This window comes from Macrotis lagotis, chromosome 2 (assembly GCF_037893015.1).
Source record: "Macrotis lagotis isolate mMagLag1 chromosome 2, bilby.v1.9.chrom.fasta, whole genome shotgun sequence".
Taxonomy (NCBI): Eukaryota; Metazoa; Chordata; class Mammalia; order Peramelemorphia; family Peramelidae; genus Macrotis; species Macrotis lagotis.
The window spans coordinates 260,640,372-260,652,233 of NC_133659.1; the positions used below are offsets into that span (position 1 = coordinate 260,640,372).

The 11,862-nt window shown below is 33.7% G+C and overlaps 1 protein-coding gene across 1 annotated transcript; it reads right to left on the reverse strand.

The window, feature by feature from the left end:
* Positions 1-7,796: 7,796 nt before the first annotated feature.
* Positions 7,797-8,750, reverse strand: LOC141512204 (olfactory receptor 6C1-like). Its single transcript, XM_074221041.1, has one exon. It carries the CDS (start codon positions 8,748-8,750, stop codon positions 7,797-7,799), a length of 954 nt encoding a protein of 317 aa, XP_074077142.1.
* Between the last annotated feature and the right edge of the window lie 3,112 nt (positions 8,751-11,862).

Genomic DNA, 11,862 nt, shown 5'->3' on the forward strand with positions numbered 1-11,862 from the left:
GAAAAAGCAGGATTTTACTTAGAACTTAATCATATTTTATATCTTTGTGGTAATTTCTATTGTTCAGAAATTATACTATTTCATGGTCTGTAACTATTTAACATAATAAGAATAATCTTGACAAAATTGTGTTTCAATGAGGTGTATGGGGGTTGACCATGCAACATTGGAAACCTTAAAAAGTTATGAGTAAGAAATAGTTGAAAGAGCTAACACTGAAAATTAAATAGAATCTTTAGAAACTATATTTACATTAAGTTAATCAAAAAGGATGCTTTCAACAAAAGGATTTGATGAATGATGTTTGTTTCAAGTGGCCCACCATCTTCATATTTTTCCCTTTCATCTACCTTCTGACCATTCTTCTAGGGATCTAGCAAGAAATATTGAAGGTTTTAGAAAAGCATTCATCTGAGCCCTGATCTGCTAATCCTATTCTGTATATGATTATGGGCAATGTCATTTTGCCTTTATAAATGACCTTTTAATCATTAACAAGTTTATACTGAATAGGTCTTTTTTTCCCTAGAAGATGCTGAATCACAATTCTTAAACAGAATTTAGTAGAAATTTGTTCATTCTTTGCAATTGAATTTCAAATGCTTCCTATTTTTCTTTAAAGTTTGCAAATTACTTTGCACATATTTTTGAGCCTCCCCCAAACCCTAAGGAAGGAGAAATTGGTATTATGATATCTACTTTATATGAGAAAAATTGAGGATTTAGGGTTTGAGTGAAATGTCCATAGCAAATAACACATGTAAGAATTAGGATTTGAACTCATTTGTTTTCTGATTTCTCTTTGTAAAATGAGGGGTAATTATATTTATACCACATTTTATACAGAATTATTTTAATTATAGACTTTAAAGGGTCATGTAAAATATCAACTATTGCTGCACAGGGAGATTTATTTGCTCTCTTGCTGTCAAGAACCTCTCATTGAAATATTCCATAGTATCTTTCAGTCTTTCCATGGAAGCTGGAAGCCATAGCTATTTGAAGCTGCCACATTAAAATACAGACAGATATTATCAGTATGTACCACTCAAATTGCCAGATGTTTTTAAAGATAAACTGCTGCTTAACCACACTACCTATATTCTGGATTGACAAAATATAGTTTTTGAAATCAAATGGAAAAGTTACATTAATCTCTTTTGAATTTCATTTAATTAGTTTAGTACTCTATCCTACATCCAACATGTTTTTGTCTTACTCTATCAAACTTAGGGTTTATCTATTCCTTATAAACTTGCTGTTATTTTCATGAGGAATTTTTGAAAATTATTTCATTAAATACTCATTCTTTTTATGCAAAGGATTAAGCTCAACTTTGATGATTAGATTATTTCTGGTTGTAAGCCAAGCAAAAAAGAGAAGAAAGAAATAAAAGCATTAGAATAAATAGGCAAACAAAGCACTCATTCTTTGCAGATGAAGTGATGATATATTTAGAGAATCCTAGAGAATTAACTTAAAAACTATTTGAATGGCCTATATTGGATTGCTTTCTATCATGGAGAGGTGGAAGGGAAGGGAGGAAGGGAAAAATGCAAAACTTAAAGTCTTGTAAAGAAATGATTATTGAAAACTACCATTCCATGTAGTTGGAAAAATAACCATATACAATATTTTTAAAAGATTTTTTAAAAAGAAAGGAAAAATATTTGAAAGAATGAACAGTTTTAGCAAAGTTTCAGGATATATATTAAAAGCACACAAATCATCAGCATTTTTCTCATATATTAGCAGCACAGTCCAGTAGCAAAAGAAAGACAGTGAAATTAAATTCAATATAACTATAGACAATATAAAATGTTTTGGGAGTATATTTGCCATGAAAAACTAAGGAACCATCTGAATAAGACTGCAAAAAACATTGGAAAAAATTATCAATTGATCATGGGTAAGCTGAGCTAATATAATAAACATTACAAATCTGTTTAACTTAATTTACTTATTTGGTGTCATACCAATCAAACTACCAGCAAGTTACTTTAAAGAGTTGGAAAAATAGTAATGACATTTATCTTGAAAGGCAAAACATCAAGAGTATCACATTAATCAATGAAAAAAATGCCAAGGAAAGTGGTCCAACCAGATCTAACAATCCTATAAAGCTGCCATTATCAGTCCTATTTTGTATTGGCTAAAAAAATATAATGATGTGAAATAGATTTGGTTGAACAAAGACAGCAGTAAACAACTATAATAATCTATAGTTCAGCTTCTGGGATCAGAACAAACTATTTGACTAAAACTGCAGGAAAACTGGAAATAGTATGTCAGACATCTCACACACAAAAGCAAGATAGGGTCAAAATAGATACATCATTTTGATATAAAGCATGATACCATAATCCAGTCTGAAGAGCATGGAATCATTTATCTGTCAGATCAATAAAGATCAATAAAGAAAAGAATAGTTTATTACCAACAAGAAATATTGAGGATTATGAAATAAAAATGGATAATTTTGAATATATTAAATTGAAATTTTTTTGCACAAACATAACCAATAAAAACAAGATTAGAAGGAAAACAGAGAACTAGAAACCAGTTTTCACAGTATTTTTGTTTTGTTTTTGCAAGGCAATGGGGTTTAGTGGCTTGCCCAAGGCCACAAAGCTAGGAAATTATTAAGTATCTGAGACCAGATTTGAACTCAGGTACTCCTGACTCCAGGGCTGGTGCTTTATCCACTGCGCCACCTAGCTGCCCCCACAGTATTTCTGGTAAAGGTCTCATTTCTAAAATATAAAGAGAACTGAGTGAGACTTATAATACTATAAGTCATTTCCCAATTGATAAATGGTCAAAGGACCTGAACAGGAAGTTTTTTGATAAATAAAAGCTATCTGTAGTCATATGAAAAAATACTCCCAATCACTATCAAATGTAAATAAAGGTAAATAAATACAAGATATATGAGGTACCACCTCACACCTATCAGATTGGCTGATATAACAGAAAAGGAAAATGATATATATTGTAGGGGATGTTAGAAAACTGGGGCTCCAATGTACTGTTGGTAGAGGTGTAAACTGGTTCAACTCTTCTGGAGAGTCATTTGGAACTATGCTCAAAGGTATACAAAATTGTGCATACCTTTTGATCTAGCAATATCACAATTAGATCTCTATATTAAAGAGATTATAAAAGAAGAGAAAAGCTCACATGCACAAAAATATCCATAGTAGTTCTCTTTTGGGGGCAAAGAGTTGGAAATTTCCATCAATTTGGAAATGACTGAACACATTGTAGTACATGAATGTAATGACTATTATGACTCTATAAGAAATGATGAGCAGAGAGACTTCAGAAAAACCTGGAAGATCTTACATGAACTGATCCTGAGTAAAATAAGCAGAACCATGACAAAATTATAATAGCAGCATTTTGTGATGATCAACTATGATAAATTTAGTTCTCAGCAATAATGAATCAAAACCAATTCTAAAAGACTTGTGATGGAAAATGCCGTTCACATTCAGAGAAAGAACTGTGCAGTCTTAATGCAAAAAGAATGACTCCCACAAAGAAGAAAACTCATGTACTGGGGAACATACTAATTAAAGGATCTTAAAAAGTCAAGAAATAAACTGGGAAAATAAAACAAGTATGAGAGAAAAAAATTAATGAATAGGAGTATTGTCAAAAGTGGAATGGGAATTTCAGAGAACACTGTAGAAGGTGTGACAGATTGGAATGAGATGTGAATGGGAGAAGATTGAGGAGATGAAAGATAATGATGAAGATCTACAGACAGTTTTCCCTACATGTCTATAATTTGCTTTAAATTTCCAGATGTTGTATACAGCAGAACAGGTGTCATAGGGCCAATAGTTAGTAGAAAATGGCAAAGAAATTCAAAGATTCCAAGGGTTCTTGCAGAAAACACTGGATAGAGTTTGAGTCTTCTTTTACATAAAAGTATAGTGAAAGGGATAGAAGTGAAGTTACTGTGTAGCATGAAATATTGCTTCATGGAAATCTCATAAAGGATAAAAAATGTTTCATGGTGAATATGTAACATGTAACCAAGTAGGGAGATAGGGAGTCTTATTATATAGGTGTATAAAGGATACCATTAAAGAATTTTGTGATAGACTTTTATGTGATAAAAAGAAAGGATGTCAGATTAATGGTCTTTGTGCTCCAATTAAACAGAGTCATTTCATGAATAAGCTATGAAGATCTTCAGCATGTTGTGTGAACTCCTTAAAAAAATTAAAAAAAATTACTTTTTCAGGGAATATGGATAATAATTGCAGAAAATGAACAGGCATGGATGGATTGTACTCTGCATCATTGAAAAATAAATATGATTATAAATTCAGTTCAGCATATGAGCAAGAAAAGGAATCTTCCAAATAGCATTCAACTTGTTCAACTTGAAAGCCTTATATGAATATGGAGGTGACATTGACATCTTAAGTGGTATGTTATTGTAGTATAATTTCTGGCAGATCTTATGTTCTACAATTCTAGATCCTACCAAACCAGAAAAGCATTTATTATGGAGTTTATCAATAGCACATCAGTTTCAAAGTGATTATACATTTTTGCAAGTTGCCACAGCTTTTCAAAGACCATTTCCTTAGGCATGGGGGTATTATCAAATCATTTAGTAAAGGAAATATCCACTTTTAAAAAATCAATCAACCAAATAAAAACCTTATAATCTATCTAGTTCATATGAGGCATCATTCATATTCTGATAGAAAATTAATTAATCCCTATTCTCAAGGAGCTAATATTCTATGTAGAGTAACATTATTTATCTATTATCTATCTATCCATCCATCCATCCATTACTCATCCAACCATTCATCCCCCATTCATCTATCCATCCATCCATCCATCCATCATCCATCCATCCATCCATCCATCCATCCATCCATCCATCCATCCATTCATCCATCTACCTATTCATGTATCTATCCATCCACCTATGTATCTATGTATCTATGTATCTATCTATCTACCAACAATCTATTTTAAAATAAGCAAATATTTTGTGCTTATACTATGCTAAGTGCTAAGGTCACAAAGTTAAGTGCCAAAACACAGGACTTGACCTCAAGGAACTCCCATTCTAATGATCTTGATAAGAAGGAAAAAACACTGAAAAATTTCTAACATCCTTCTCACTTCTACCAAATAATCTATATGACATATATTTAAATATTCCATAACTTCACAATTTCAATTTTAAGAACTGATGCTTATTTTATTTCTCTAGCATAAGTGTCTCTACTTTCTTACTTCTCATTATCCTATCATAGCCACTATGTGACCCTAGGCAAGAACCTTAACTTCAGTTTGCTTAATTGTAAAATGGTGACAATAATAGTATGCACTTTACAGGGCAGAAAGTCTCAAATGGGAAAATAATTGGTAAAGTACTTAGTTCAGATTCTAGTCCATAGCAAATATAATCTCTAAGCTTATTCTTTTCCCTTCTTTGTCTTGTTTATATCTTTATTCAGCCTACTAGACCTGGCCTCCAATATCATGTGCACTTTTGTAAAACTAAAAATTTCTTATTTTTATGATTTTTAATTTTTATTAAATAATATTTTCTACTTTATTTGAGATACTAATACTTTGACAATTGTAAATCACAACATACATTTAAACAGGTATTCCTCAAAAACTTTACCAGGTGCTCAATAATCTTAAAGCTCATGGTCCACTATCCTCAATAAAGGAATAGTCATAACCTAGGTCTGAATCATTGACTCAGAAAATCTGCTCTTGGTTTGCTGAGGCCTGGCTCTGCACCTGTGCAACCTGCTCTGTACTTTGTTTTCCTCTCACCCTGATGAACAGACCTTTCCTGATGATCTATTAAGTTGTCTTGGACTGGAAAACTTTTTCCCCTCCCTCTTTTTGTGGGTTCTGTGACTCTACCTAGAACTTGTCTAGAGTCATCATGTAAAGGAATTTGAAAGGGTTAGGAGGAGAGCTCAGGTAAATCTTCCTTTACTCTGTCATCTTGATATTTTCCTAATATTTATGGCAGGAGTCTATATCTCCTAAGTCTCATTGTGCCTTCTAAAACCTTTCCTATCTTTTATTTCATCCAAGGCCCACTTCTCTATTAGCCTCCTCTACCACACTGGAACTCAAGATCTACTTCTACTTATTACTGGCTTACTGAAATGTTTTTGTCCTGGGCTGTGCTTCCTTTTTACCTGAGTGAGAAAGACTTTTCCTGCCAATTTTCCAAGTTTCCTGGTCTCAAAGATTATTTGACCCCATTTTCCCTTGGTTTTGCTGTTCTGTGGTTTGTTTTTGGATACTATTTTATAATTATTTAGACTTTAATATGGGAGAGTTATAGTACTTCTTACTCTGCTAATTTAGCTCTTGGAAGCCCTTCTACTATGATCTTCTTTGCTAAATTGACCTGCACATTTGCCATGTCGAGGCGGGTTCCCTGTTAAGTTTCTCTTCCAGCTTTCCATTTGAATTCTTTCCTAGCAGAGGTCTTTGCCATCATAACACTTATGACTGTCTCCCTCACCATTTTTGGCATCTTGCATCATACTAGACTATCCTTTCTTGACCAGGGTGGAAGGGGTTCTTTTAAACTCCTGTGTCTTGGCCTTTTGATCCCCCATATTGGGAGAAATATCAAAGCCCTCACTCCAAAAAAACCCAAAACCTCCACTTTGCACTCCTCTCTTTTCTTATTATTAGTAGACAATATTTTACAATGCTAAGATCCAGCAAGCAAAATATGTCCTGAGCTGGGCATAACAACAATCCTTTGTACTCATCCTCTCATTAAACTCTTTTTTTCTTAAATCACAGAAACCACATGCCAATTATACAGTCATGCTTTGAATAGACTTTTTGTCACTAGGCTGTTGTGCCACAACATTGATATTACCCTTCAGTACTTGATTCTTTGTCCAGAAGGAGCAAAGGTGAGGATCTAGGGTGTTAGGGGATTTGGGGGATTATCAATATGTGTTTTGAAATTTCCTAGTATCAGGGCAGGAATTGCAGAGGAGAGAATGTTTATGCATCAGATATTAGACTCATTCATGTAAAAAAGAAAAGAAGTTCACATTGAGTGGCTAAAACTTTTTCCAGGAAGAGAAGTAAGAGCTTCAGGTGGGTAGATGCAGAGGAGAACATATGGGAAAGTTAAGGAAGAATATATGAGAAGAAAATAAATGGTAGGGATAGCTTCAATGGGGAGTGAATTTGGGAATAGAGAAGTATAATGGCACTTACTGCCTTGCTGGATTGAAGACTCAAAGACCATTTCTTTAGGTATAGAGGTATTATGATATAGATTAATCAAGGGAATACCCACTTCTACAAAAGTCAACCGATAAGAATTTATAATTTACCTATTTTTGAAAAAAAGCAATTTATAATAGACTGATTAAAATAGGAAGCTATAATCATAGCTTCCTATTCATAAATTCCTTTTCCACTGCTCTTTTGGCCACATTCTTACTTAAAATATCCATCAAGCAAATTTATATCTACTTTGCATGAAGCACTGTGGTATGTGATTGGGTTATAAAAACAGAAAATTAAATATCACTATCCTCATAGAACTTATATTATGTAGAGAGAGAGACAACATATACTTATATAAGTGCATACAATTAAATACAAGAAACTATGGTGAATGAATATGATTTGTAAATTTAAAAATCCCTTTGATGCTCTGATATTTCAGAAATAAAAAAAGAAACAGGGATATGAGGGAACTGAAAAAACGTTGAACAGATTGTCAAAAATCTGTCCTCATTACACCATTCTATTCAGTTCAATGAAACTTTTCCTTTGTTTGAAGAAAATAAAATCTTACATAACATATCTATGAAGGCTTGTTTGACTTGCTGATTCCTTAGGCTATAAATGAAGGGATTCAACATGGGGGCTACTGATGTATTAAGCACAGCAACTCCTTTGCTCAAAGAGACTCTGTCTTTTGCTGAAGGTTTGATGTACATAAAGATGCAACTGCCATAAGAAATAGACATGACAATCATATGAGAAGAACAAGTGGAAAAAGCCTTTTTCCTCTGATTGACTGAGGGGATCCGCAGAACTGTCTGTATGATATAGGAATAAGAGAGAATTACTAATACTAATGTGAGCATAAGAGTCACAACAGCACAGGAAAAGCCCATTGTCTCCAAGAACTGGGTATCTGTGCAGGATAGCTGTAAGAGGGGAGAAAAGTCACAGATGAAATGATCAATGATAACAGTGCAGTAGTCAAGATGCTGCATCATAATGATTGCTGGGAAAATGATCATAAATGACATCAACCATGAGCAAAACACAAGAAAAATGCAGAAGCTGTTGTTCATGATGGTTGTATAATGTAGGGGTTTGCAGATGGCAACATAACGGTCATAGGACATAGCTGCTAGAAGATAAAATTCAGTAACTCCGAAGAGAATGACAAAAAACAATTGAGTCATGCAGCCATTGTAAGAAATAGTCTTGTCCTCAGAAATAATATTGCCTAAGAATCTGGGAACACTGGCAGTAGTAAATGAAATTTCTAAGAATGAGAAATTGCGTAGGAAGAAATACATTGGGGTCTGGAGGTGAGAATCCAGCAGGGTGAGAATGATGATAGTCACATTTCCAACAATGCTGAGTATGTAGGCCAAGAAAAGAAAGACGAAAATGATCATTTGAAGTTCTGGATCATCTGACAATCCCAGGAGAATGAATTCTGTCAGCTGAGTGCTATTTTTCATATTTGTTTTTTCTCATCTCTAATGGATTCACAATAAAAGAGAAAAGGAAACAAAATTAAAATAAAGGAAAAGAAAGCATATATGGGCTAAAATGTATATGGGCATGGATAAAATATTAGTCTTAATTCATTCAATCATTCAAACATTTATTTAGTCCCTGGTATGTTACTGTAGTAAGTATTAAGGGGTTCTAAATAGTAAGACATGGTTAATACTTTTAAGGTGCTTAACATAGTTTGGAAAATATACACTCTGATAAAATATAAGGGGGGAGTACAGTGAAATGTTATGTCTTTTTTTTTTGCAAGGCAAATGGGGTTAACTGCCTTGCCCAAGGCCACACAGCTAGGTAATTATTAAGTGTCTGAAGCCAGATTTGAACTCAGGTACTCCTGACTCCAGGACTGGTGTTCTATGCACTGTGCCACCTAGCTGCCCCAAAATGTTATAAGTCTTATATGTGAAATAATAAATTCCCTTTATGGTCATCTCTAATTGTTCACCATTATTCTTTTTTTTAGAGCTATCTAATAATATTATTTTTAAAACCTAACTTGGTCCACCCGGCCTAGAACAACTCAGCATATACTTCAGTATGTGCTTCAAACGTCACACTTTGCTCACAATCCTCCTCCTTTATGTAAGAAATATCCTATTCCCTTCTCCCTCTTATATCCCAAACATTCCCCATTATCAAATTTAAATCTGCCTCTGCCATCTCTTAAATTGGAATAATGATAGTATTCTAGTTAAACTCTTGCTCCAGACTAACTGTGATTTGTGTGATTTCTTACCACGTGAAGTTTAGAACTGTGTTTGTACCATATATATGTGTGTGTGTGTGTGTGTGTGTGTGTGTGTGTGTGTGTGTGTGTGTATTATAACCATGAGGTTAAGCATACATTCCTTTATCTTTCACACTTTTAATCATCCCTAATCATCACCTATCCTATATCACTAGGAATTATTGAAAAAAAAAGAGAGGTAATTAAGCCAAAAGCTAAGAGCTGAGTTCTAGAAAACATAGGGAAGCTGCTTGAAGCAAAGTTGAAACTATGTGAAAGAACCTTTCAAAATGTCCTGAAACTTGTATCCAGAACAGCCATCTTGATGTGCAAATATTCCTATCACTTTCCTCCCAGTCATTTGCTTTTTTAAGAAAATTCAAACAGTTTGAGTATAGGAATCATTCCCTATAATGATATGCTTTCCAGGAAAGATCCCTATCATCTTAATTTCTATGATGGGAATTTATTTTTCCAATAATTTTTGTTAAACAACCACAACTTCATTTTGATGTTAGGAAGAGAAGCAAGAAAGAAGGGAAAACTTCTAATAGTTTTAGTTTAAATTCTATATGAAAGAAATCAAATGTTTGCCTGCATGCAATATTGCATATAGAACCTAATGTTGGAAAGAACCTTTGAAATTATATGAGGCACTACTCATTTTCTATATGAGGAAACTGAGTAGAGAGGAGGGATTTGCTCAAAATCTCCGGGTGATCCCTACTATTATTACTATTTTATTTTATTTTGGGTCTTTTTTTTTTCTCTTTTTGGTTTTTGCAGGGCAGTGGATTTGGGGTGGCTTGCATGTCACATGGCTGGGTGATTGTTGGGTGTACGGGGTCGGATGTGGGCTCGGGTGCTTCTGGCTACAGGGTTGGGGCTCCGTCCATTGAACCACCTGACCTAGCCATACCTATAATTATTACTATTATTTTTTTAAATTTAATTTTTTCTCTCCCCTTTATTGATCAAGTGAGTCTATATTTTGTGGGGGGAGGGGGTATTTTGTTTACTCTTAAACAAGAATATTTTATTAATGTATAAAAAATTATTTGTACAAAAAGAGAATAAATAAACATTAAAATAAATAAATAAATAAATTTGAAAAATCTCCAGGATAATAAAATACAGAATTGTGTGCAAAAACTCTTTGGAATCCAAACCTATGGCCATTTCTATTATGACACATCCTGTATGTAGCATGTGCTTCTGGTAACAAACAGGTTTTCTGTCTATTGATCATCACTCTATCTACTTATTTATTTGTCTGACTCTCTTTCATTATCATTTCTTATCATTAAGCATCTATTAAGTTCTTACTCTGTGCTTAGTGGTAAGGACATTTTTCAAAGAAGGTCACAAAATCAGGGAAGTGATGCCATGACAAACTCGTGGATTGGATTTGAGTGAGGGGACACTGTGCTAAGTCATCATCCTCACTTTCTCTTCCAGAGACATTTGGTTCAGTGGTCAGATATGAATGAGGACAACTGGAGATGGTCCTGGATGCAAGACTACCAGGATTAAGTGACCTGCCTAAGGTTACACAGCAAATAAGAATCAAGTGTCTGACATAACATTAGAACTACTCTCCAAAATGGTGAAGAACCCATCCATCGTCAGCATTCTGTGCACGGACTCTCAGGGTCAAGTTCTCTGGGTATGGTCAATAAATATAACTGGAGAAAAGCAATGAATTTTTCCTAAATTGTAAAAAAAAACAAGAAAAAAACTCCTGTCCAAGACCAGTGCTCTATCCATTGCACCACCTAGCTGCCTAATGGCAAGGTTGCAAAGTCAAAAGTCATGGATCTTGCTCTCTAAAAGTTCATTCTAATGACTGTGATAATATGAAAATAATACTGAAATATTTCTAAAACCCTCCTTCCTTCTGCCACCTAAACTCTGGTACATATACTTAAGCAGCCCATAACTCTACCCTTTCAACTTCAGAAATGATGTCAATTCCTTTCTCTTGAGTAGATGCCTATACAAATTTTCTTCTCACTCTCTTTCCATAGGTACTTAAAAAAGTGTGACCCTAAATAAGACACTTAACCTTTGTCTCCTAAACTGAAAAATGGTAACAATAATGGTTTCTCCCATCCAAGACTGTTACAAGTTTCAAATGAGAAAATATTTCTAAAGGAGGGTTTTATTACATAGTATATATTATATCAAATTTTATTTCTTTCCCTCATTAGTCTTGTGTATATTTTCAATAAGCCTAATGGATCTAACATGTAAAATCATAATGCTCTATTTAAGTTTGAAAATTCCTTATTTTTAAGGGATTCTTGTTTTATTAAGTAATATTTTCT